The sequence below is a fragment of the Lagenorhynchus albirostris genome, chromosome X (genome assembly GCF_949774975.1).
Source record: "Lagenorhynchus albirostris chromosome X, mLagAlb1.1, whole genome shotgun sequence".
In the NCBI taxonomy this organism is placed as follows: Eukaryota; Metazoa; Chordata; class Mammalia; order Artiodactyla; family Delphinidae; genus Lagenorhynchus; species Lagenorhynchus albirostris.
This window is the reverse complement of record NC_083116.1, coordinates 115,538,759-115,565,259: the sequence shown is the minus strand read 5'-3', so window position 1 is coordinate 115,565,259 and position 26,501 is coordinate 115,538,759. Positions and strand designations below refer to the sequence as shown.

General features: G+C 48.5%; 1 protein-coding gene across 3 annotated transcripts in view; it reads right to left on the bottom strand.

The window, feature by feature from the left end:
• Positions 1-26,501, bottom strand: part of MAP7D2 (MAP7 domain containing 2) — a 118,259-nt gene that overhangs the window by 1,681 nt on the left and 90,077 nt on the right. For 2 of the 3 annotated variants that reach the window (XM_060136863.1, XM_060136864.1), the window contains 8 exons: positions 17,106-17,374; positions 16,403-16,535; positions 8,648-8,873; positions 7,794-7,898; positions 6,582-6,638; positions 6,052-6,130; positions 5,159-5,345; positions 1,746-2,021 (listed from right to left, as the gene is read on the bottom strand). In XM_060136863.1, coding sequence (XP_059992846.1) covers positions 1,772-2,021; positions 5,159-5,345; positions 6,052-6,130; positions 6,582-6,638; positions 7,794-7,898; positions 8,648-8,873; positions 16,403-16,535; positions 17,106-17,374 — 1,306 coding nt within the window. In that variant the 3' untranslated portion in view covers positions 1,746-1,771. The remainder of the gene's footprint in view (positions 1-1,745; positions 2,022-5,158; positions 5,346-6,051; positions 6,131-6,581; positions 6,639-7,793; positions 7,899-8,647; positions 8,874-16,402; positions 16,536-17,105; positions 17,375-26,501) is intronic. The other variant, XM_060136865.1, reaches the window with a different exon arrangement.

Sequence of the window (26,501 nt, the reverse complement as noted above, 5' to 3'; positions counted from 1 at the left end):
AGTGCTGCAGCATTTTGTGTAGGACTATTCTTTTAGGGGGTCAAATTATCTTTCGCGGGACTGTCCTAAAACCTGCAGGACGTTCAATGTCACAAATCCCAGTGCTGCCTCCAGCCACTGTGACAGCCACCCCCAACTCCTTTCCAAACACATTTCCAGCAGGGGCGTTGCCACCTCTGGCTGAGAAGAATTTGATAACTAGAATTATATGACAGATGAAAACATACAAGCAGTATGAATACAATTATTTAGCCAAGATTTTTTTTGGACAAGGATTTTGCACTTCTTTTAGTTAGAAATGTAGGAAATAGATTTGAGAAGCCATGAACACTCTTCTAAGTTTTGTGGATTTTCTGGTCCTTAACTGATAGTGAGGTCAGTGAACCGAAGGGTGCAAGGTATACTAATAACAAGAGAAATCTCTTACTAAATATTAATCCATGTAACTGTCAGGGAAAGAGAATGCTCAGGTGAATTTTTTAAAGTGTCCAAGAAGGCAGCTGCTCTTCCAAACCAGGGATATGGTTTATTCTAAAAACTGCCTGTCATGCATTCCCTCTCATGTGTGAAAGGACCACAACCGCTTCCCCAAGGGCCAAGAGAAGCAAACTCCAAAATGCACTGTCTACAGCCAACAGCTGAGGTCAGGTAGAAATAAGTATGCGAGACACTGTGACCTCAGCCGTGTGGCCTCCCCAACCTGTTTCCTCATTTGAGAAATAGAAAGGTTGGACTAAATCATATCAGTTATTGAAGTTCTGTTATAGGAGTGGAATATCATAAAAAATAAGGTGACTGAGATAATGCTGAGAATAGAAAAATTTCAGTCTAAAATGGGAGGAGCAATTAGAATTAAGTTATGAAAGTATTTGATGACACATTCTAATTATGTTTTTCATCATTCAAAAATAAGCCCCGGGCTTCCCTGGCGGCACAGTGGTTGAGAGTCCGCCTGCCGATGCAGGGGACACGGGTTCGTGCCCCGGTCCGGGAGGATCCCACATGCCGCGGAGCGGCTGGGCCCGTGAGTCATGGCCGCTGAGCCTGCACGTCCAGAGCCTGTGCTCTGCGACGGGAGAGGCCACAGCAGTGAGAGGCCCGCGTACTGCCAAAAAAAAAAAAAAAAAAGGCCCCAAACTGAAGTAAATCCAATGTGAGGTGAGTATAACTAAGTACACACAAATCCAGTGTTTCTAGAAGCACTTCGGCAAGAAAAAAAGGCCAAAGGCGGGGAATGCTTCAGGGCACAAACTTCAGTTCTTTCCCCCCTTACTCCTTCAGGTATGATCCAAGAACAGAGGAGTCAACAGGACAGCAAACCATTTAGCCCAACACTCACCAATGTATACAAGTGATTCTAGATAGGATGTGGGATGTCACTGAATAAAACCAGGGGGGAAATTCATTTTATTAACACTACTTTGCACCACTATTACAGCATTCTCTCAGTGTCTGTAAAAAGTTGCTACCTGAGACAGATGGCTGGCCAAACTTTTAGCCAGTGCTTCTACACGCACCCCACCCCCCGGCCCCGAACAGCAGGGGTGGGCATGCTGGGGTGGCGCAGAAAGCTCTCAGATGAGGATTCACTTGAAATCCATCTCAGTTCTTGTACATACCATGAGTCCACATTTGTTTGCTTTTTGTAAAAATAAAACTGACTAGGAGGCTGAGTGACGTTCATCTCATCTTCACAAACCCCAGCTGGAGAGTTACAGATTTAGACTATCATCAAAAGACTGTACCTTTCATTAAAGAGATGTTGTATTTGTCAACAGAAGGTGTTCAGAGTATTTTCTTGGCCAGGACTGTTAAAGCCTTCGATCAGGTTTTTGTTACAGTCATCCAGGCTGAGATTTTCACTGGATCTCTTGGGGAAAATGGGGGGGCCAGTGAAATCTAAGAGATCTTGAAGTGCTCGGGCATTACCAGTTCCATTTTGGTCCAGAGATACCCCAGGAATCATTTCACTCACTGGTGAAAATTCTGGGATAGAGATAAGCTCTTCTTTTGAAACAGGACTGGAGGGGGAGAGGGAGAGAGGGAGGGAGAGAGAGAGATGGAGAGATAGACAAACTATTAATTCTATTTGTCATATTTTGTTATACTACTCTTCTTTTCTAGAGAAGACGGATTTAGAGCCAAAGCTTGTGTGTAACACATCATAAAAGATACAAGTTAGTTTAAGTCTGAGACACTGACAGAAGGGAAACGGATTTGAGACGGGAGGGAAGGGGGCAGGGCACAACCTTTAAAACAATGACATAGCCTTTGAGGATACAAAAACTGGTTAGAACCGATCAGACCCAAGATGGTGGAAGATTCGACTTCCCTTAGACCCTGAGCCTCATTATACCCTCATTATAATGCATTAGCATATGCTAAAGGACAACCCACAGGCGCCATGAGAGTTCCGAAGCTGACCATAAAAGGCCAAAAAGTAGGCAGTGGCCCAATTCCTGGAAATAATCCCCGCCCCCTCTCCAAAAGAGTTGGAATAATCCTCACACTTGTTAGCGAATGAAATTACCCAGCCCATAAAAACCAACCACGCCATATTTCAGGGTCACTCTCGCCTTTTGAGACTGACCGTATTCTGTCTATGGAACGTGCATCTCCCAGGGCCTCTCACCTTCTGAGATGGCCTGCGCTCTGTCTCTGGAGTGTGTATCTCCCTAAATAAACTGGCTTTCCCACTTACTTCTTGGGGCAGAGCCCCCTTGTCTGCACACTTGTATCCCTCACAAGCATTCTATATTAATAAATCTACTTCTTGCCTATCACCTTGCCTCTCGCTGAATTCCTCCTGCGCTGAGACATAAAGAACCTGAGCTTCATTAAGTCCTGAGACCAGGTGTGCGATTTCAATTAAAAGACAGTGGGTTTGAGTCCCAGCCTGTGGGTTCAAGTCCCATCTGAGGTGTGTGGTTTCAGATTGAGCAGGGCTGTGAAGGCCAAGGTCACGCTGCCCATGGGAAGAAAAGTAAAAACCCGCAGGCACCAGCGCACTACTACAGAGAAGCCAAGCACTTCCGAAACCCTTAAAATGGGAAACGCAAACAGAGCCAATGCCAGAAGCTGAAAGTGAGCTGAGGGGGGGGGGGGCGGGGGGGCTGTCTAATCACCACGGGGTGCCTTGGTGCAGCCTCTCTCTAGCAGCACCGCCTCTGGGGAGCAGCTTTCCCTCCCCAGACCTCACTTTCCTCCGCTGCAAAATGCAATCAACAAGCGTTTCTCCCCCCAGGCGACCACGTGGGGAAGACTTTGCCGGAGCCACCTGGAGGCCGTACTCAGGCCCGGAACCTCGTTAGCAAGGACCCCCGCCACCCACCCGGCCACCTGCAGAGCCGATCTCTCCCACAGCACCCTCGCTAAAGTGAGACTTCCACTCCCCCGCCCCCGCTCCCCACCGCGGGCCTTGTCTCTCTCTCTCTCCTCTCCCTAGAGGTGGAAGGAGGAAGGAGGAACCAGAGGCCTAGCTCAGATAAGTGGTGGGCCGGGATCTGAGGTCCCCTCACCAGGAGTCTCTCTGAACAGCCAGAGTAGGGCTGCTGTCAGGTTTGTCTGGTTTTTTTTCTTCCTCCGTAAGAGCTCAGAGAAGAATCTAGAAAAACAAGTTGAACTGCAGAAGCTCAGATGATCTGTCTCCCTCACACTGAGCCTAGTTAAGGGGCAGCAGCTGACCTGACGCCACTTCTGGTGGCCCGGAGCCTGGGCAAACTGCTTCATTAGTGGGAACACCTGCCCCATCTCCGCCTTGCCCACCTCCATTCCCAGGGTTTGAACAGCTGGTCAGAGCAGGCGGAGGACAGAATGGCGCCACAAGCTTAGGCGCTGCCCCCAGGGGTCACCATTCTCCAGTGCACAGGTGGCCACACCAAGAACGCAGTGCACACACAAAGCTCGTTCACTTCCTTGAACCATGGCCAGTGCCAGGTCTCGTCCCGCCCCCCCCACCCAGAGGCAGAAAGAATAAGCACAACTGCCTGGACACGGCGGCGGGAGGTATTGTGTTATCCTTTAAGATGCCCCAGCAGTTCCCTGCCCCCCCGGGGGCAGAGTGGCACCACTTACAGGAAGTCTGCCATGACGGTGGCGGGTGGTGGCAAGGCCTGACGAGGCCGTACTCTCAGGCTGCGCAGGACTCGCTCTCCTGGTGACAGGGCGGCTGGACCCTGGGTTTTCCCATATCTGGCTCAAGGCCAGGGTGCACGAGCTGGGATATTTACAGTCAGTGTGCCCTGGGAAAGGCTCTGCTCCCCACCTGCCTCCCCCCAGACTGAGGCTGAGTATTCACAGGCAAGGAGATAAGTGTAAGCTCCGGCAGGCTGGAGCTCTGGCAGAGCTTGTACAAAATACTGGCATTCCCTCCTGTCACAGAGAGGACCCCCAGCCCAACTGCCCTGCACTGCATTGTTCCAGCGCCTCTGCCCCAACCCCGGGCTAACTGAGCCCTCCTTTGGTCCAGGATTAATTTGCCAGGCAATGTTATCCACAAACATATACCAGTTAAGAATTCCTTAAGTTGTTAGGATCTGAAAGCAAATTAGTTCCTTTATCAAGTTTCCAATGACAAGTTTACTTAAACATGAGACACTGGACACAGTGAGTGCGCCCTTTTGGTGGCCCACCCAGATCCCCTTTGCCTGTGGTTGCACCCACCCCCCAGCTGCTATGGGCTCACAGCTGCTGCCCTTCCTCTGGACAACTGCCTTTGGCTGATGGGAGCATCCCCACCCTGGGTGCTCCACAGTCGATGGCTGACAAACACAGTGCCATGAAGGCCGCCTCCCTTACCGCAGTCAGAGCGCTCTCTGGTGGAAATCCATCCTCCAGAGTTCCACTGGGACCAGCTGAGACCAGATCCTTGCTTAGTGACTCCCCCTGCCCAATCCTGCTTCCCTCCCTTCCCTTTCTCCTGAGAACTCTCTTCTGATAAATCCCATGCCCTAGAATCCCTGTCCCAGGCTCTGTTTCTAGGGAACTCAACCCAAAACATGGATATTAATTTACCACTGTTAGCTTTCCTGAATGGCAACCGTATCTACTATAGGTGTGTAGAAAGGTTTGGGTGTGGAAAAGATGAAGAAAGCAACTAAGAGGTGGTAGAGGTATCTGGGGAAGAGATGAGGCTCAAATGCAAAAGCAGTGGACCTACCTCACATCCATAGACTGAACTTCTTCCGTTGAATCATCCAGACTGTTTGATTTCCCATCAAGGGCGTCCAGGTGAACAAGTCCCCCAACTGGTTTAAGTCCATTAGTGAAAACATCTTGGGGGAAAGTCTCTGGGGCAGCACGTTCCACACCATTAACTTCCTGGCAGGTGTTCAAGCCATTGATTTCTGATGGAGAACACAAAGTCATTCTGTCAGTCATAAAATATCCCAAACGATGAAATAACAGGGAATATCTATAGAGGCAATGAATCCTCTACTTTACCAACAATGCAATACCTTTTGTAAAAAGAACCCCATGTAGTCACCTTCCCACCGGGAAGAGATGACAAATGACATCATCAGTGTCTGTGCAGGGCTCATGACCCACCCGGGAGGCTTGGTGTCATATGCTGTACGGGTCCCGGGACTCGAGCCACAAGGCTAAAGAGAAATGTGAAGAGTGACTCTGAGATGGGTATGCGTTTTCTGACTTTGGCTGCCACGAAATAGTCCAACCTGAGGAGCTTTAAGTACATGATAGAAAAGAGCTGGACTATCTAGAACTCTGGAAGGCAGAAGAAACTGCCGTAGAACAACAGAGTCAGTTCTTAATAGAACCTGACCAGCAGTTAAGCTTCCCGGAAAGCAGCCCGGCCAGCAGATGGCCTGGCTCCGGCACTGGGATTATTAGAGTAACAGAGGAACCCACCGGTTTCCAAGTGGACCTGACAGACCTGTGCTGGAGATGGAAACTCCACAAGGGAGGGGAAAGTGCACAGGCCCCTTCCACTAATAAAGCTCTTAGGACCCGTGGGTGCTAGTCTCCCACAGGAAGCGCCATGAGCCCTCACCTCCTGAAAGGAAGAACCTAAGAACCAGACCTCACGCTCACCTATTTTGTTGGGGACAACTGGTTTTGTCTTATTTTCCACACACACAGCAGGCTGAAGCTCCACTTTCGGGTCTTCTTTCTGAAAACAAATAGAGGGAAGGTTGGCTTTATGTAGAAAGGTAAGTGCTTTTGAAAAGTATCAGAGGATATTTGGAACCATGCTGGGCCAACTGTCTGCTCCACGGTAATTCTTTGAATTTTCTGAGGTTATTACAAATCAGCTATGTTTCCCTTATCAATATGCCACCATTCTCTTTTTTGATCTGTGGACTATAATGCTTCTCCCTGCATCCCTACCCCCATTTCCCTGAGGACATTTTTTGTTATCACCCCATCTCTGAAATCCCTCTCTTAGACTCCTCTTTCCTTTCAGGGACCTACAGCCTCCTTAATCTAGCCAGGAACAAAGCAAGGAAGAGCCTATTTTTTTCTGGTTAATCCTCTCTGAGACCTACAATGTCACTGAATATATTCCACCATTCTGTTCTTCTCAGAACATGAATTATGAAAATGGTACTCTGAATGCCTACCTTCACTTCCAGAGACACATCACTCTTCCTTGTTCTCTTCATAATTTCATCTATTCTCTGGGAACCAAAAAGAAGCAGGTACATATACAAGTAAGCCGGGTCTATATGCAATTTCACATTCCTCACAAAATTTGTAAAAAAGAAACATCAGCAGAGGATAATGTGTATAGAAAGGTTTTTCCATTGATTTTGCAGACATACACCTCTGCCATACGAACACGGTCAAATGCTTAAGGAGTGAACCAGTTAAGTATCTAGAATCAACAATTTATATCCCATCTTTCTCCTTCCTCTCCTTAAGTTACCTAGAAAGCAACACATCACTACCTGCCATTCAAGAGGACCACCCTAAAGAAAGCCAAGCTGAGGTGCAGAAGGGGAGGCCACAGATTGGACACCATGAGAATGGACCTTCATAATCAGCCTCCTTAAACCCTTTACCCGTAATTAAATGGCCTACACACCCCAATTAAAAGACAAAAACTGTCAAACTGGATTACAATAACAAATCCTGACCATATGCTGTTTATAAGAGGCACATTTATAAGGACACATAGGTTCAAAGTGAAAAAATTTATCATGCAGGTGCTAATCACAAAAAGGCTGACAAAGTAGACTTTAAGAAATGTTACTAGAGATAAAGAAGGACGTTTCAGGGCTTCCCTGGTGGCGCAGCGGTTGAGAGTCCGCCTGCCGATGCAGGGGACATGGGTTCGTGCCCCGGTCCGGGATGATCCCACGTGCCGCGGAGCGGCTGGGCCCGTGAGCCATGGCCGCTGAGCCTGCCCGTCAGGAGCCTGTGCTCCGCAACGGGAGAGGCCACAACAGTGAGAGGCCCGCGTACCGCCAAAAAAAAAAAAAAAAAAGGACGTTTCATAATGATAAAAGGGTAATTCAATGGGAAAATTTAATAATTTGAAATATAAATCCACCTAACAGTAGAGCTTCAAATTATGTATTTAAAAACAAAAATGTATAGAACTGGAAGGAGTAGTGGAGAAATCCATAATCACAGATGGAGCTTTCAATACCCCTCTCTCAGTAAATGAAAGAACAAGATGACAGAAAACTAATAAAGACACAACAGTATGATCAACGAAATCAACCTAAATAACAATTCTAAGAGCACCGTACCCAACAACTGCAGAACATAACTGGACTCACTTCCTGTCCCTGCCTCACCCTAAGTACTCCTGATCCCTTAGCCCTTACCTTCTTCCTCTCCAGTCGCTCCTGTTCAATCTGCAGCATGATCTGCTCTCTTTCTAGACGCATCTGTTTAGCTGCCTCCTGGGCCTTTGCTTCTGCTGCTTCCTTCTGGTAGAAACATGTAAAAGAAGGGATAGGCTTTACTAAGCTGAAGAAAACGCTAGTTAATTCCCTGGGGTTTGCACCTATATTCCTCCACCTCATCATCGACCGAAAAGTGGGTGCTGCTCGAATAGTCAATGTGGATTTACACAGCCTGCTCTACGACACAGCAGACATGGTTGGGTCTCACTCATATGACCTCGGTCCACCATGCAAATCACCTGCAGACATTCTGCGTACAAGGTCAAGGTCTTTCTGTGTCTGAGGGTAGTCTCTGGCCATAAGTATGCATGTGGCTAGAAATTTCAGGAAGTTAATTTCCCCTCAGTGACCTGCAACCATAAGGGGCAGGACTTGGAAGACAACCTAGTTTCCTCACCACTCAAGGGGATAATCCTAAGGCATGGTCCACAGTCTCTCAGAGAGTTCCATAGTGAGCAAGTTCCAGCTGCCCACAGTAACCCACTCACCAATGTGCTTTCCTCTCACTCCCCTACCAGCTTCCTGCGATCATCTCCCAAATAAACTACTGGCACCCAAGTTCTCATCCAGGGTCTGCCTTTGGGGGAACCCAAACGGACATACAGCAAATACTACCAACTTCACTTCTGTTGCCCAAAGTAACTCATATTTATTAACTAGCCCAGTTAAAGAAAAACTTCAAGTAAACATTATGAGTCATCCAAATTTAACTAATTTTACCTAATACTAACTAAGGCCCTTAAGGAAAGTCTATATAAGGATTTGCACAGTACCTGCTTTTCAATCATGGCCTTTTCCTGCTTTTCTTTTTCTTGCTTTTCCTTTTCTTGCTCTTCTTTCAACAGCAGCTCCTCCTTGGCCCTCCGCTTGGCCTCCTCTGCCGCCTTCCTTTTCTCTTCTTCCTCCTGCCGCTTCTTTTCCTCTTCCTGCTTACGGGCTGCTTCTTCTAGGCGAAGTCTTTCCCCCTCTGCCTTTCTTTGCAATTCCTCTCTCTCCAGCCTTTTGAGAACATAAATGATGTTAGAAGACAACGACGACGTGCCCAAAAGGTAAACTACCAAGAGCTATGTGCCAACAGTAGAGCATAACACTTGCCACTGTCACAGACACATGCATATGAGTTAGCATCCACTTAAGAAAATGACTCACATCCTTCTCAGAAAGCCACTCCAGTCCATAACGTTACCAAAAAAAAATAATAAGCAAAGTGGACTTTAAATTCTGTGATACCCAGAGTAATAATGTATTGATTTGTGAATAGACTGTAATGAAGACACAGATGTTCCCTAGCCAATTTACAAATGACCACAGGCCCATCATTCTTTTTTTTTTTTTTTTTTTTTTTTTGCGGTACGCGGGCCTCTCACTGCTGTGGCCTCTCCCGTTGCGGAGCACAGGCTCCGGACGCGCAGGCTCAGCGGCCATGGCTCACGGGCCCAGCCGCCTCCGCGGCATGTGGGATCTTCCCGGACCGGGGCACGAACCCGTGTCCCCTGCATCGGCAGGCGGACTCTCAACCACTGCGCCACCAGGGAAGCCCCCATCATTCTTATTGAATGAGAATTCCTTAAAAACTGAGTAGGATAAATATTTAAAACCAACTTAAATGCACTACCAAATGTAAAATAGGTAGTTAGTGGGAAGCAGCCGCATAGCACAGGGAGATCAGCTCGGTGCTTTGTGACCACCTAGAGGGGTGGGATAGGGGCGGTGGGAGGGAGACGCAAGAGGGAGGGGATAAGGGGATCTATGTATACGGTATAGCTGATTCACTTTGTTATACAGCAGAAACTAACACACCATTGTAAAACAATTATACTCCAATAAAGATGTTAAAAAAAAACAACTTAAGCTAGAAAAAAAAAAAGAAAAAAAACCTCGAAGTGTCTCAGTGACTCTCACATCTGTGCCAGTCAGCAATTTGAGAGCAGTGACTAGGAGCGCAAAAAGTTCACTTTGGTTTTAATTAGTATGTGACTTCTGAAGCAGCAAATGGAAGAAAATGCTCAACAGAAACTTGACATTTAAGGAATTAAAGCATCTATTTTCCATTTATCTTGGCATTCTTTAAAAAAATTTTAGCTTTTATTCTTTGCTAAATGAAAATTAAATGGCATTTAGACATTTTTCATCCACAGATGAATGGTCAGCGATGTAACGATAAAGAGCTTAAGCAGTGAGGGAAAACTCTGTAAAGTCTAAGTGCTTGTTTTTACATTTCTAACGTTCTTCCTGCTCATGTGTGTCACTTTCCTCTTCTATGAAAAAACGCGGATAACTATACTCATTTTGCAGCGAGTTACTGACTGGCAATGTGCCACATGGGCAAGACCAAGACTGCATTCTGATTGTGCCACTTGCTGTGTGACCCTTCCTTGGAAAGTCACTCAACATTTCTGATGCCCATTTAAAAAAAATGGGAATAGCTATATTACTGGCTCCTCGACATCACTGTGGGAATCAAATGAGATAATGGGAAGCACTTAGCACGATGCCTGGTCCTGGGCAGATTCTCAAATGCCAGTGTGTTTTACAATTTAAAATGAACGCTCTCTTCAATTCCCAGTGTCCTTTTAAGCGCATCTGTAAACGTGTATGTTTTTCAGAAATTATCTTTATTTGGAAGCAGGTACCACTGACTTACTGGGGCGCTGGTATATTGTCATAAATGATCAAGACTTAAAAAGAACATCCTTCCACCCTAACGGTTGGCTTTAGGAATCACGGAGGCAATTAGCCTATGTGCTACCAAAGAAATATTTTAAAAGGTAAAAAAATACACAAAGACATTAGCCAAAAACTACAATGGGACATGACAATGTATTCTATGTTCACAGAGGGTGCAGTGCCTAAAAGCTGGAACAACTGAAATTACTAACAAATATTCTGGAGAACTTTGGAGAAGAGCATGATGGGGCCTAGTCAGAAAGAAACTCACCAGTTCTTAGATTCCTCAATGAAAGACTAGGATGCCCAACACAGGATTGTAAAAACCGGCTGTGTCAATAACAAAACTTCTCCCAAGGTTAATCAGAGCACTGTTTTAGTATTTCTCTCTCTTTTAAGGAGCCAGTTGTGACTGTCTCAGAGAAGTTAATACACGAAGGATACGTATATAAATTAACCCACAAGCTACTTCATCCTTAGGATCTGAAAAGCCACTCGGTTTCTTCCGTTTTACCAGGAGGACTTCAGAGGTGCCCGATGCATAGCTATGCAGTAACACATCCTCTTAGCCCCTAGGTCTCCATAATCCAAGTCATCACCCACAACATAAATTCCTCCCCACAGGCCCATAAGCCCCTACAGACAAAATTCCCTCCATTTAACCACACTCTGCTTCCCCCAAAGTAGCTAAAAACTGGCTTTCCCTGTGTGAAACCAAGTCTCTCAAAATCCTCTCCAAGAATAAACACTCTTTCTCTCCCTGCTTAACGAACCAGAGAGGACATGGCAGTGTCATTTCCCCAGCGCCCCTCTGCTGCAGGCAGCCCGACCCCACTGCCCTTACCGTCATTACCGGCTCCCTCCGGAGCTCACCAGACCCACGTGTACTTCTGTCACCCCCGCCCGTCCTTGCTCCTGCCACCCACCCCAAACCTACCCCCCTTCCTCACCAGATAGAAAGTACCAGAAAACTGTGCACTGTAGTCATCATTCAGTGGATACATCCCTCATCCCCGTTCCCGGCCACCGGTGAGGGTCTTCTGTGTAACGACCCCCATCTCTCAAGCTCCAGACGCCGGCCCCCTCTCGTCCCACCCTCTCACATTTGCACCATGTCCCTGACACATGTTCAGTCTCGACTCATTCAATCTCCGGATGAGTATGTGGGTTTCACTTTCTCCCTTCCTTACGTGCTTAAAAGTTTTCATTTAAAAAAGCTTAACCTTCAATGTTCTAACCTTCCCCTTCTTTGATCTGCCCTCACCCGTCCCTCGCCGCCTTCTCTCCTGACCGGCCCCGGGCAGCTCTGTGCCGTCCCTGCATCCGCTCCCTCTTCTCTCAGGGCGCCCAGGCTGCCCAGCCACTGAGCATCTGTGGGATGGCATGGGGGCCACTCTGGGCCCTCCTGGGTTGTCAACAGTGGTTGAAGTAAGGCCCAGACAAGGCTGACTGGTCATCTTTCCCTGGACCTCAGCCGCCACGCCAGCCATCCATCCTCACCTCCCAGACCCCCAGGGGAACAGTCCAAACCTCCACTTTTCCACCGTCTTCCACATCCTCTTTAGTCGATGGCATCATCAACCACTTTCCAGAGAAGACCGGGGCCACCTGATCTGGGCTTCCTAAACTTCACTCCTCTACAGCATTCCTGCTCAGAAAATGCCCCCTTTTTTCTGCTTAGATGCAAAGGATTATAAATGCCACCAACCACACTATTAATTCCACACACAGCCCCGCACCCGAGTTCCTTCCACCGTCCCCCTCTCTTCCTTCCATCGCTTTGTCCTTCTACACGGACGGACCTTCCCACGGCCTGCAAAACACTCAGGCCTCAGGGATCCCAAACAACTCTCCTCTGTCCCCTCTCCCCTGCATTCTGCTGATGCTGAGGGCCTCTGCCATCTCACCTCTGTCAAGCTGCTTCTGTCTCCACCCCTCTCCATGATTTCCCCCCAAACCTCCATTCGTGTCCTAAACCCCAAGACCAACGGCCTTTCCTCAGCCTCGACACGTCTCGCAGGTGCAAGCGGCATTCGACTTCCCTCCTGTGAGGGCCTGGCTCTCCCTTCCTGACTCGGCCGCCACCCCCCGCGCCAGACGGGCCCTGCCTGCCCAGCTCTTACCCCGACAGTCCACCACCCAGAGGCTCAACCGACAAGCTGCCAGGGCTGAGCGGCACCAGGACCTCTGCCGGAAGGGCCGGGCCCAGGCCAACTCTCGCACAGATACTGAGCTGCAGCCTGGCCATGTGACCCTGCTGATGGAGGGTGCCTAACTCAACTATCTTTCCACTTGGGCCCACAGCAGCTATCTTAACTTCTTAACATGACTCATTTTGCAATCCCAGTAAGATCTCTTTGCTTCTAGTTTCTGACAGTGCCTTCCCTGGGGCGGACCCAGGGTCTAGGGTTTCTTGCTCCAAGAATCCTGATTTCTATCTTGGGCCATCCACGAGCCCAGGCACTGTGCCCTGTTCTGCATGCTTCCAGGAGAGCCCCAGGGTCACTGCTAGCGGGGACTGGACCAGCGTTTGCTCTTCTTCCGGGCCCAGCTGTCTGGGCACCTTGTCAGCCCTTCTGCTCTGAGCAGTCTCATCCCTGACTCGGATGGCGTTTTCCTCACCAGTTTGTCACAGTGATTGGCTTTCCACGGTTTGGCTCAAGTATCTTTATTTTCTCTATATTCTCTCATCTGGCAACTACATTTGTGTGGCTTCAACCACTGACTCTTAAGCACAAAACAGGAGCGAGGATGATCTTATCCCAAGAGGTGTCCGCTGTGTTCCAGGCCCTGGTTGTGTGGTACTGTACTTTCTCACCTCCCACGTGGTGCTAGCAAAGCTTCATATTCTGGCAAGAGAGAGGAAAACTGATTTTGGGTCAAGGGTATTGCTCTCATTTTTACCTAGGCCCCAGGCTTCAATTCCACTTCTAATCACCTGGATATCTTGCAGGCACCTTAAACTTAGTTTATCTACAATCAAATGGCTTGTTTTTACCCTCTAAAATCAATTCCTTCTGTCCTTCCTTTATCTGTCATTGGGTGTACCATTCTCCTATGCTTAGAATCAAACCTTGGCGTCGACTTTGAATGGGCCCATTTCTGTTGAACCCGCCTTCACTCCTCCAGCTCGAGCTCCACCACACTGCGCTGCCTTCTCTTAACCCACAATTGCAATGGCTTCTCATTTGGGCCTCTTCCTACTTCTCTACCTTTCCTGTATGTTCACTGAGCGCCAGCACCAGTGATCCAAAGACTGTACCCCGGCCAAGGTGCTTAGTTGGGGGAAGTAGGCCTGTGAACAAATGAGGAGGTTCTGTGATCAGCCGACCAGCCGGGCTGGGCGGGCGAAGAGGGGGAGAGGTCTGTTCTCTCCCAGGGGCAGGGCTGGAAAGGCTTGCAGACAGGGAGCAGTGCTTGACCCGAGTCGGACAATGGAAAATGGGTCTGCTGACAAGGAGCTCGAGGCCACGGGAGGCAGCGTGAAAGCAGATGAGGAGGTGTGGACCTGCAGGACACAGGGGTGCTCAGGCCGTGGCAGGCCTCCTGTGGGCAGGGGAGTCACCGGCTTGTTAAAGGACAGGAGCAGGACAATGACACTTATTTGAGAACAGGCACTGGGGACACAGCGTGGACAGTGGATGAGCTCCGCGAGACCTAGAGCGGGAAGCTCAGTGCGGATGCCACAGACACAGTCCAGGTCAGAGACCACAGGGGCCAGAGCTCAGGAGGGGAGAAGGGGCTGGAGGGGAAGGGAGACGAGAGAGATGCTAGAGGCGGCCGAGACAGACCTGACAGGGGACGGGACACTGACGAGGAAGGAGAGGGGAAGTTGAGAGCTGGCTTGGACACATCTGATCTGCTTGCCTGGAGACATGGAGGACTGAGCTTGTGAAAGGAAAAGCAAGTCTGCGAGAAAGACAGTAAGGTCTGCTTTGGAAATGCTCAATTTGAGATGTGTGTGGGACACACTTAAAGGAAAGCATAAAGCAGTTGGTAATACTGCCTGCAGGTTCTAGACCAGTGCTAGCCAACAGACCTTTCTGTGATGAGGGAAACGTTCTAGAGATTTGTGTAGTCCGATATGGTAGCCACTAGCCATGTAGCTACTGAGCACTTGAAATGTGGCCATACGGCTGGGGAACTGAATTGGACTTGATCTTAGTGTATTTCCATTTCGGTGGCCACCTGGGACTAGAGGCGGTGGTACTGGACAGCACAGGCTCAGGAGGCATCAGTACCCATGTGTGATTTAATGCCTCCCTTGTACCAGAAAGTATTGAAGGTTTACAGAGCAAGATGAAATTGGCTTCAGAAATAGATGGTAAAACAAGGCAAAGAAAAGATGAGGGTAGAAAGGGAGATGAGAGCAGAGTTGGGTTAGCACCCCAAATGCTGAGCATGAGGACGCTGTGTGAAATGCGAGCCCCAAACTTTTGAAGCCAGAGGAAGCTGGCAGCGCATTGGGGGCGCGGGCCAGGCAGGAGGGCGCAGCGCTGCTCGGGAAGGGCTTGTCAGGTGAAGCTGGCCAAGGACTGAGGGCTGGGAGCCCAGGTGATGCGTGAGGGGCCGAGCGGGAGACAGAGGAGACTGAGAAGGAGAGGCAAGAGAAGCAAGGGCAAGCGCGACACGGTCAAAGCCAACCAAGAAATGGATTAGGAGTCCAGCAATTAGGAGGAATGGTGAGTGTGAGGTCTGCAGACTGAGTGTGAGTAGAGGAAATAGAGACAGGCAGTACAGTCAATTCTTTGAGGAGCTGCGCTGTGAAGGAAACGGGAGAGGGTGCTGGCTGGAAGGCAGAGAGCTGCACCTTCCTTAGCACAAGCTACAGGCACGCGACTCACCTGCTCAGGGCCCGCACATCCCAAGCCCTGTCACTGAGGTCCTGCGACTCATCCTCCTCTCCTGGGACCTCCCTTCACACATCCTGCGGCCCACCCAACCCAGCCCAAGCACACCACTCAGTAAAAAGACCTGCTGCTGTTAACCAAAAGGTTGGAGGTGGGAAAATCATCAGAGAAGTCCAGAGTTCGAAGAAGGAACCAGCCAGACCTCCCCCCTCCTCCTTCAAAGAAATAAATCAGCAGAAGTGTAATGACAGACCACAACAGACTTGCCAAGGTCACTTAAGGATGAAGAATATTCTATTACTGATTAAACTCAGCGCCATAGCTGAGTGAAACACAGCAACGTGGCTGGCTCCCTGTCACGTTAAATCCTCTCAACAGTACTGGACTGTACTCTGTGATTATCCTAAGAGCTTCCTTTATCAATTTAATGATAAACTCTACCTTGCCCTTCAACATGCATTTCTCTCTGAATACTAAGACCAGAATAGGCAGAACCGTCTGTATTTTGACCAAGTGCCCCAGGGGTCAATGCAGTGGTTCTCAAAGTCTGGTGAGCTACTGAAGCGGGACACGGCCTGGGCCTGTGTATTTTCACCGCAACCCCTGACTGACTCTGACACCCTCCAAAGTTTAGGGACCACTGCCATGACATCTTCTTTCGTGCTCCAGGATGGGAGTCCCCGTACCTCGTGTCTCATGGCCTATGAGGTCGGCTTCGGCCCCAGCTAGGAGCCTCTGCTCAACCCTCCTTTCTCTTACCTGGGGGTGAAAGTTAGAATAATTTGGGGGAAAAAAAACACGATTCAGGAAGCAGAATCAAGATGTCTACATCTGGAACCGCCTGTCTTTTCAGGGAGAACCTCACTCTATAAACAAAACTCAAACTCCTTTGATAGCTCTACGAGGCCTGGCTGGTCCTAGAGTGTATGCCGAGAACAGGGGCTGTCGGTAACACCGATATCCAGGAGCTGGGAGTTTCCGCGGTCTCAGAAGGCCTGAGCACCCCCATACCTGTCTTGCTCTTCCTTCTCCAGACGTTCTTGCTGCTCCTGTTCCTTCTGCAGCCGGGCCTGTCGTCTCTTTTCGGCCAGCATCTTTGTGGCCTCTCCTGCATCAGTGGTGCCCGCTGTGGGCTTCCACGAGGCTGCATTGGAGGAAAAGATCAAGGGAAATAAAACAGTGACTGCACTCACACGGCAGCTACCATTTGGGATTGAAAAATCCAACCCAGTGGGTGATGGGAAATGCTGCCAGGACCAGCACCATCAGCCACCAAGCAGAGAGGCTGCAACAGGCTGGCTGTGACCCTGGATGCATTCCACCATGGAGGGCAGTGGAGAGGCGACAAGGAGAGACAGGGTCACCAGCAAGTCCCAAGGCAGCCACCAGCCTATCTGGATGAACTCACCGCAGCTGTCACGGAAGCTTCAAGGACTAAAGGAAGACCCTCTCTGTGGGAAAGGCAGATGCTGGCTGGATGCAGCTGACCACCCCCGTGGGCTTCCACAGCTAGGAGCAGCGTCAGCCCCTCAGCCTCCTCTGCCAGGAGACCCTCAGGAGAGCGAGGGGAAGGACTCGGGGCAACATGCAAGCCTGAGAAAGTGGCACGAGGGCATGGAGTTGTCTCCGGGAAAAATCCCCGTCTCTCCCCCATACCCGAGACTCCCGCGTGCATGGAGTCAGAGGGAGAACCGGCTGGGCGAGGAGGGCCTACCTCCACCGCCCTCGGCCTTCCCTGCTGCGGCCTCATGCTTCTCGGTGGCGTGCCTGTCTGCCACGTGCTTCTCTGGGGCCTCCTCCCCAGGTGGGCCGGCTGCCTGCTGGGCCAGGGAGCCCTCCCTTTCCTTGTTGCTCTTCTCTTTCTCTGCTTTCTTCTTGGGTGTTTCCTGGCCGGAAAAGGCAGGGAGGCGGTACTTCACGGGAGACCCTGGGTATGGCGGCTTCACGTTCTTTGGAGACTGCGGATATGCTTTTGGAGTTGCCCTGGAAAACCAAAACCACGCCAGAAGATGATTACCAGGCCTGACCACAGAAGCCTCTGTTCCAAAGACACCTGGTTCCAAAATGTTGAACAATTTCATCCTTCAAGGCAAACAAATGTGAGGCGGAGCACACACTCAGAAGTCCCTGAAGTAGGACTTCCCTGGTGGTGCAGTGGATAAGAATCCGCCTGCCAATGCAGGGGACACAGGTTCAAGCCCTGGTCCGGGAAGATCCCACATGCTGCGGAGCAACTAAGCCCGCATGCCACAACTACTGAAGCCCACGCACCTAGAGCCCGTGCTCTGCAACAAGAGAAGCCACCGCAACGAGAAGCCCACGCACCACAACGAAGAGTAGCGCCCGCTCGCCGCAACTAGAAAAAGCCTGTGCGCAGCAACGAAGACCCAACGCAGCCAAAAATAAATAAATAAATAAATAGATAAATAAATAAATAAATAAGAAGTCTCTGAAGTATTATCACCCTAACAGGAACATATGGTATCTAGAACATGTCCCTGGTGGAAGGGACAATGTTTTAGGAAGCCCAGCCAATGACGTCATGTCTGAATTTCACTTAAGTTTGACGACAACATAAGAATAAAGTGTTAGGCATTTTCCTACCTCCTCTTTTTAGAGGAGCACCAGGGTTGCATCTGGCTTCAGCATATGGCAACGAACGACCCTGTTCCCATTTTTTTCTATTATGGCAAAATACAAACAACATGAACTTTACCATCTTAACCACTTTGAAGTGTACAGTTCAGTGGCATTAAGTACATTCACACTGTGGTACAACCATCCCCATCGTCCATCTCCAGAACTCTGTACTCTTTAAACGCCAACTCCATACTCCCGCCTCTCCCCAGCCCCTGGCAACCACCTTTCCACTTTCTGTCTCCAGGAATTTGACAATTCCGCATACCACATAGAAGTGGAATCATACAGTATTTGCCCTTCTGTGTCCGGCTTATTTCCCTCTGCATCTGTTGGAAGAAGGTCCATTACAGGTGTGCTGGCCTAGGCCTGGCTCCTGGTGACCACTGGCTGCTGGTGATGTAGATAACAGCCTAGCTTTAGTTGCCGAGTGCACCCAAAGTTCGCACAGGGGTGTGACATTTGTACAGAGTACTTTTAGAAGAGCATAAAGTAATCTGTTCGTGCATTACACACTGTCACTCTCAACCCTGTAGCAGGCTGAACCATATGAAAGTGCTAATGTTCAACCATTTTTGATCTATAAAAACAGCAATAAAAATGGCAACTCAACATAATATTAAAGGCCAATTTCTCACCAGAGACCTAAAGAGTTTCCTAATCAGATCCTGGTGGTAAGGAAAAAATATAATCAGATCAACATTAAACTTGGTCTTGAGCTGGAAAATAATCCTCAAGTGGTATGTGGACTGGAAAAGATGCAGACCAGTTTTCCAATGATGCTCTCATGGTAAAAGCCCAGCTCCGGGTGCCAAGGAGAACACGTTTTCTCAGTTAATGCCAGGCTGAGGGCCACACAATGACCCCATGAATACGACTTGAACGTGATCTGAATTTTTAAAATTCAGTTATTTCAGCATCAACCATTTTACTGATATGGAATCAGTCCAGATCCCACTTCCATGGTGGTCTGTCCACCCCTCTCTGGCAGTCTGCTCCGTAGCTGGACCACTGTGACCCCAGCAAGAATCACTTCATACTCGCCACACCGACTTCCCTTGTGCCACCATTCTGTTAGGCCTGGAGCCACACAGAACCCCCGTGACACCTCGTCCACGTGGACGGTGCCTCCTCTTTGCAGACCGTTCTCCCTCTGCCCTGGGGCTCAGCCAACTCAGGCCCCACCATTCCCGAGGGACCTCTTGACAAGCAGGCATTTCTATATAACCTTGGTTTTCTACTTTTGTTCCTAGACCCGAACCACATAAAAGCCAGGCACAGAATCCTCTTGCTTCTTCAATATACGTATGCATATGTACCAGGGTTTCTCAATCCTGCCATGACATTTGGTGCTGAATCATTCCTTGCTGTGGAGCTATTCTGTGCACTGTTTCGCAGCATCCCTGGCCTCAACCTGCTAGATGCCAGTAGCAATCTCCACTCCCCGCAACCCACCCCAGGTTATGACAATCAAAAATGTCTGCAGACATTGTCAAATGTCCCTGCAGGGGCAAGATCACCCCCAGCTGAGAACCAGTGAGGTGAGACATACATATAGCGCCTCCCCACGCCCCTTCTATCTGTATAAAGCAGGTAAAAGTGGTGCTGCTCTGGTTGAGGGGCAGTGTCCTAATCCCCACAGCCCCCGAGGCCCGCCTATGCGTCTCCTGAGAGCCCTGGCTTGAGAGGGAATCATCAGAGCCTTCTGTGTTCAGACAGCCAGGGTCGCACCTGGATCCCTCCCCCAGTGATCTGGAGCTCACACTCCCTCTAGCACCCTCCAAAACTGTGTCCACGCTTCCTGAGGGCTGTCTGCACACCAGCCCCTGTGCTGCTAAGTGTAGTTGTGTATGTATGTGTGTATACGTGTATGTCTCTTTTAGTTGCCAAAAACTGGTATGACACAGGTACTATTATTAGGGTCACTTTATGGAGGAGGAAGCGGGCTTAGAGAGGTTAAGTAAGCCGCGGAACTGCAGTCTGTGCCCACGACTCCCTGACTCCACTTCTTCCAACTTGGCCCTACTCCCTGTGTCGCAATGGTGGCTAAGCCAGAGCTTGGGGTCACCACGATCCCCAGATGTTCATTTTAGACCTGGCACAGAGTAAGCACACAACAGATGTTAGATATCGGGTGTTAGTGAAACATATAAAATAAAAATCCGAATTATCCTCACAGACAAGAACGAACCAAAAGCAGGAGGAAGAAATAAAACAGGGGAAACCACAAGCCCTGCTACCTCATGATGACAGCGCTCCATTAAGCATCGTTTTCCAATCAGCTGCAAAAACCTGCATTTAGGTTCAAACAGCCTGTACTACCGTACAGCAGGGGATCTTCTGCTTGGCAACACTCTCCTTCCACGCTGTCGTCTAGGGCCATACTGCTGCTATAACCACCAGGAGAGTGTCTTAAAGGACCTGGTCTAATGCACCGCGGTGATCAAAACACGTCACTTACTCCCTAGAATGTCAAGTGCATGCTCTGTGCGGCTCCGGTCCAACCACTGTGCAGGGACAGGCAATGGCAAACAATTACTCCTGGATGTGGGATTTGGAGAGAGAGGCAATAGGAAAGACTGCTATTTCACGGTAGATGACGCAGACAGAAACACCTTCTCCTTCCGTAAGCATTCCTATCTTGACTCATTAAATAGGAACTTCTGCTATTGTAAGGACTGGCAAAAAGCCATTTGCTCTTCTTCCTTGCCCTCAACCTCCTCCCCAAGGAGTGAGGCATGACTTCTCCGCTTGGTGAGACAGAGCAGAGGTGCTGGGCGCCCACCACCCAGTCCATTTGAGTTCTCTCGGGCACCTGCCTGCAGCGAGCGCACATCTGAGCTTCCCTCAGTGGTGCCTGAGAGGTGGGTTCCCCCCGGGGTCCTGGTGCAGGCGCCTCTGCTGCGCATGGGCAGACATGCGAGGACCTCTTCTGCAGACCCCACTCCCACCAGGAGGGTCCCCGGGGCTGGACTATGGGGAGTGGGTAAGAGGCCTGCACTGGCTGCAGGCCCACTTCATTCTATAGTCTTGCCTTAGTAGCAGAATGCCAGCACCTGGATCCCAACACGAACCCAGGGTCTGGTCTAAATGGCTCACTCATGGAAGGGAATGAGCCCGATGACAGTCACACCCTCAGTCAGTGTGCCCGGAGCCTGTAAGAGGGACATGCAGGGCAGGACTACAATCCCACGGGGAAAAAGCTGGTCTGCCCTGGGTGTGAGAGGTTCTGACAGCCTCAGACCTACTCAGCCCTGCTCAGCCTTGCTTCAACTTGCTTTAAGAGAACAGTCACGCGTAGGTTCTGTTCACACCACAGACTGTAAGGTTCTGTTCTAAATAATACTGGGCCAATTATCCACGAGCACACATCTAAAAATAATTGCTACCTGATAAGTAAGGGTGAATTATTTGGGATAAAACTCAACATACTAAGGAGTCTATCTACATTCCCCTACCCCAGCTCTTGCCCAATAAACAAAATAAATGAGAACGCACACACACACACACACACACACTCCTCATACGCACAATACAAACACGACCTTCAAATTAGAGAAGTGTAGGTAAATCATTGATTTTTTTAACAGCGAATGACCAAACTACAGAATACAGTCTTAGAAGTTCCCTATTTTATCTCCAGATCCATAGAGTTTCCTGCTCAGCCTGCCTCAATACTTCCCTACGTGGATGTAGCACCTTGCCCGCAAGAGCTGCTGAGCGTGGGAAGCGTGAACCGGGCAATGCTGGTCTGTCTGGCACCCCCCGAGGCTCTCTGGTCTCCTGCTCACACCACTTACTGCAAGCCAAACGAAGTCTGGCAAAGCTACTGTTTCCCCAATTTCCTAGAAATAGATATCTTGGCTGATGAAAGAAATTAAACACAAATTAATCAGGGAATTCACTGTGCTTTCATAGAGTTTTGTTTTTAAGTACCGTCTCGTCTATCTAATAAGGGTCTAATTGGTCACCACAATAACCCAGCGAGGTAGGTAGGAAATTACTATTAACCATATTTTAGATAAGAAAGCCCAAATCCTAAGTGCTTAAATGACCTTTCCCAAGAGGTGTAAACAGATGAGAGAGCCACGTCACTTGATTTTTCATCTTGCTTTTTTATAGGTTTTCCACTCCAAGTTTTAAAAGTTCAATACTTCCAATGATTAGACATCTAACAAAGGGAATTCACAAATTTTGTTGGGGTGGTAGAGATAGGCCTTCCTGACGCACAAGGCAGGATTATATAACCTTTTGAGGTTCCATGACTGGTAGGAAATATGAACAAACACCTCTGTAAGTAGAGCGGCAAGAGGAACTCTCCGGAGAGGGTTGTCATGCTTCTGAACGTGAGTTTACTGCAAAGCAGATCCCCAAAGGACTTTTTTCACTCCACATCTTGCAATCCAGTTCTATTTTTTCCAAAGCCACTTGACTCCAGGCACAGTGAACACAGCCCACCCACAGGATGGGAGGGGTCTGTGGCCTCGTCAGCACAGCTTGGCCAACATTCTGAGAAGTCCATTTGTCAATGGTCCCATTTTACTATTTACTTTCCAGAGAGAAAAAGAGCAATTTTATACCACAGAGACCTGTGGATACCACCTTAACCCAGTGATCAAAGTTACCATCACCAGTAATGAAACAACTTGACATCATGGCCCCCTGATAAGATGTGCTGAGAAGGAACCAACATCCCTTCCATGGGATTCCTGCCCCAAATGTATAACCTGAGTCTAATCATGAGGAAACAGCAGACTGACTCAAACTGAAGGACAGTCCTCAAAAAAAACAACACAAAACAGAAAACCGGTCTGTGCTCTTTAAAAATGTCAGGGTCATAAAGAAAGGCTGAAGAACTGTTGCAAGTTAACGCAGACTAAGGAGGCAAGACAACTAATTGCAATGTGGGACGCTGGGTTGGATTCCGGACCAGGAAAAAAACTGTTCCAGAGGATCTCACTGGGACAACAGGCAGAAGTTGCACACAGTCTGTAAATTAAGTCTACAAATTAAGTAACAACATCATGTCAAATGTTAACTTTTCTGATTTTTCACACTTGTACTGTGGTTATACAAAAGAATGTCTTCATTCTTAGGTATAAAGGGTCATGATGTCTGCAACTGATTCTCAAATGGTTCTTGGAAAATGTGTGTGTGTGTGTGTGTGTGTGTGTGTGTGTGTGTGTGTGTGTGTGTGTGTCTATGGAGACTATATGAGAGTGAGTAGGGGATGGGAATGATGAAGCAAGTGTGGCTAAATGCTAACAGGATGAGTCGAGTTCTAGTCTTGCAACTCTTCTGTAGGGTTGAAATGATTTCAAGATAAAAAGGTTCTTAAAAATCGGTCTAAACTCAAATTATCCTCTACTAAGACGGACAAATACAGGACAAGGACTGGGTGAGCAGCTAAGTATGGCTGTGAGGAGGGGGTATAACTTAACATTTTCAATTATCCTTTTCAAGAAAATTTTCAGGTAAGAATGTAAAAGCCTATTTGAGAAGGATGGTGGTAACACAAACAATAGTTAAATTGTCACTGCAGGGAACCCTGATCCACTGTAGATGCTCATCTGTGGGCAGGGAATACCATGCCACCCATCTACCAGAGAAGCCTATGAGAATGGTGCTCGGCAAGGATTGATTAAATGTCCTCAACCATCAGCGAAACAGGCTGGCTCCAGGAGCCTGTGATTCTGAGAGGGAGGTGCTTATTTGGGGCCATCCATACAACTTTGCCTTCATTTTTTCCCTCATGCGGACTACCTGTTTTGTTTCTAACGCATGATAAAATGAAATTAACCTAGATTCCTGACACAAAATTGATCTCAGGTAAGCTATCTCTGAAAGTCATTATCTTTGGCAGATTATATTTTCCACAGATGGCCACAATAATATCTCCTCCCATTCCACATGATCTTCTTGAGTTTATTTTTTCCATCCCATTGAATCTGAGGTGGTCCCACTGCTTTGACCAAGAAAATACAGCAGAGAAGGAACGCTGTGCCAACTCGGGGCATAGTCCTTAACTGGGGTTAATGGGCCATCATCCTTAATGGGCCGTCTTGGACCTTAAGCTTAGTCGAGCCCTAGGTTGTAATTTAACTGTAGCACCAGATGACATTGAACCGTAATTGCACGGAGGCCCCAGACGTGAGAACTTCCCAGTGAGCCCATGTCAAGCCACAGAACCACCACACAAAAGACCCTAAGAGACACCCTTCCGGTAAGCCCAAGTCACAGAGCTGTGAGAATTAATAACAAATCATTGTTTTATGCTAGTAAATTTTAGACAGTCTATTACAGCACCAAGGGATAATGGACACATTCCCCATCATAACGATCAAACTAACTTAGAATACATTTCTAAGAACCTGAAACCATGAGAGAACATTTCACATTGAAGAACTAGGGGTACAGGCAGCACCTACACACAGAGGGCAGAGACAGGCTGGGTAAATGCACTTGACCACACTTGATTTCCTTTCTCTAGGTTACAAGAAGAAAGATATGCTCCATCCACATCTTTGAGAGTCTAGCTGAAGCTAGTTTTTTAAAACCCATACAAGTACCGGACAATGCCAACCAACAATGAAAATAAACTTGAACATTTAAAAGAGCAAAGCCATTAATATGCACAGCCGCCTACAGTGACTTAATTGATCTGAGATCCGGGAGGGGAACAATGCGCTGTCAGAGCCATTCATCACATGGCCCGGCTGGATTTCTGGATGTGAGTTCAAAGTGGCTAGCCCCCCGCCCCAGGCCATTCAAAGCCACGTCACTTCCAGTGTGCTTTAAAGATCACAAGCTTGGTCTGCACAGAGGGAAAGTTGAAAATGCCACTTTGCTTGGGGCTTATTTTGTGTGACACCATTTTAAAAACCAAGTGTTTCTTTTTCATCTTTCTTTAATATTGAGTACACAAAAGAATTTTTATAAAATACGAAAGGTATGAAGAATGATAAAACAAATGTTCACACATGCACCAACCAGCTCAAGGGAAAGACATACTATGCCAGGATCTCCCATGTGCCCCTCCCTGAGCCTGTCCCCAACTTCCCACTCAGAGGCCATCATCACTCTGCATTTTATGTTTTCCATTTTCTTAAAATCATTTTACCACATTTATATTCTTAAAAACACACTGGTTTTGCAACATCTAGGAACTCAGTATACATGCAATCAAACTGCTGACATTCTTCTACAACTTCCTTCTCGACACTACGTTCCTGAGATCCACCCACTGGTTGCGGGCAGCTGCAATCCACTCTTTTTCACTGCTGTATAGTTTGGTTGGATTTTCAGAATATACTTACAGTCTACTTGACTTTTCACATTTCTCAGACCTGGCCCATACCCAGTGTGGTTCAGCCGCTAATTTTCACCCCAGGGAGAAACGAAATTTCTTTCTGAACATTTTAAAAATCAAGAAACGTTTGCTATTCCTTAGACCTGTCAACTTGGTAATTCTGATTTAGAGGTGCCTGAGCAACTTCTATTCCCAGGGCACCTCAAAAAGAGAGAAGGATTCTGGAGTTTGACAGTACACAGGCAGTCCAGCTGTGTTAGTGCTATTTTTCCTGCCTGTGTTAGAGACAACATGTATGGGGCTCTAAAAATAAAAGCCAGTCCATTAATTTCTCTTTGTTGAAAGTGGCAGGAATACCGTGCAGCACGGTACAGAAACCAGCATCCCTCATCGTTAAAAAATTCCCAAGTGAAATATACAGCACAGAAAAGAGAATGTTTAAGAAACTGATCAGTGGGAGAATAAACTGTTGAATGTCCCGGAAGGAACGAGGAGGCAAAGGGCCTCAGTCCTCAGGTAGGTTTGGCCCCAGCATTGCCCAGACCTGCCCAGACCACTCTGCTCTCCAGGCCCGCCTTTCCCCCCTGGCTAGCGTCCCACAGACTCATGCTGCGCGCAGACTGTGCAACAATAAACTGAGTCAGCCCCCCGCCCTTGCGGCAGCCTAGCAGGAGATAATCAAGTACAATGAGGCACAGATCAATTCGGCCTGCTCCCTCACCTCATGCAGGGCGCTCTGCTAAAATGTCACCTCCTCAGAGAAGCCTTTTCTGACCACCCGATCTAGCTCCGCCCCTCCACCATCCTCCGCCATCTGACCCGGACTCATTTTTCTTCACAGCACTTATCACCACCTGATATTATATTTGTTGTTCACTGTCAGGCAAGCTCCACGAAGGCTGAGAAGAGCACTGGACACAGAGTAGGTGCTCTATGGGTGCTGGATAAACGAATGACTGACACAGCTATGTTCTGTCAGCACAGTGAAGGGGGCGAATTCAGCTTTGGCTAGCTCTGGACAGGAGGACAGCTGAGCTGAGTCCTGAGGGATGAGCAGTACAAGGTGGGCAGCTCTCCCTTTGGAGCAGGCCTGGAACTGTCCTCATCCGGGTCCACATCTCCCTCCCACCTCTCCTGGGGCCCGTCCAAGTGGAGACTATTTTC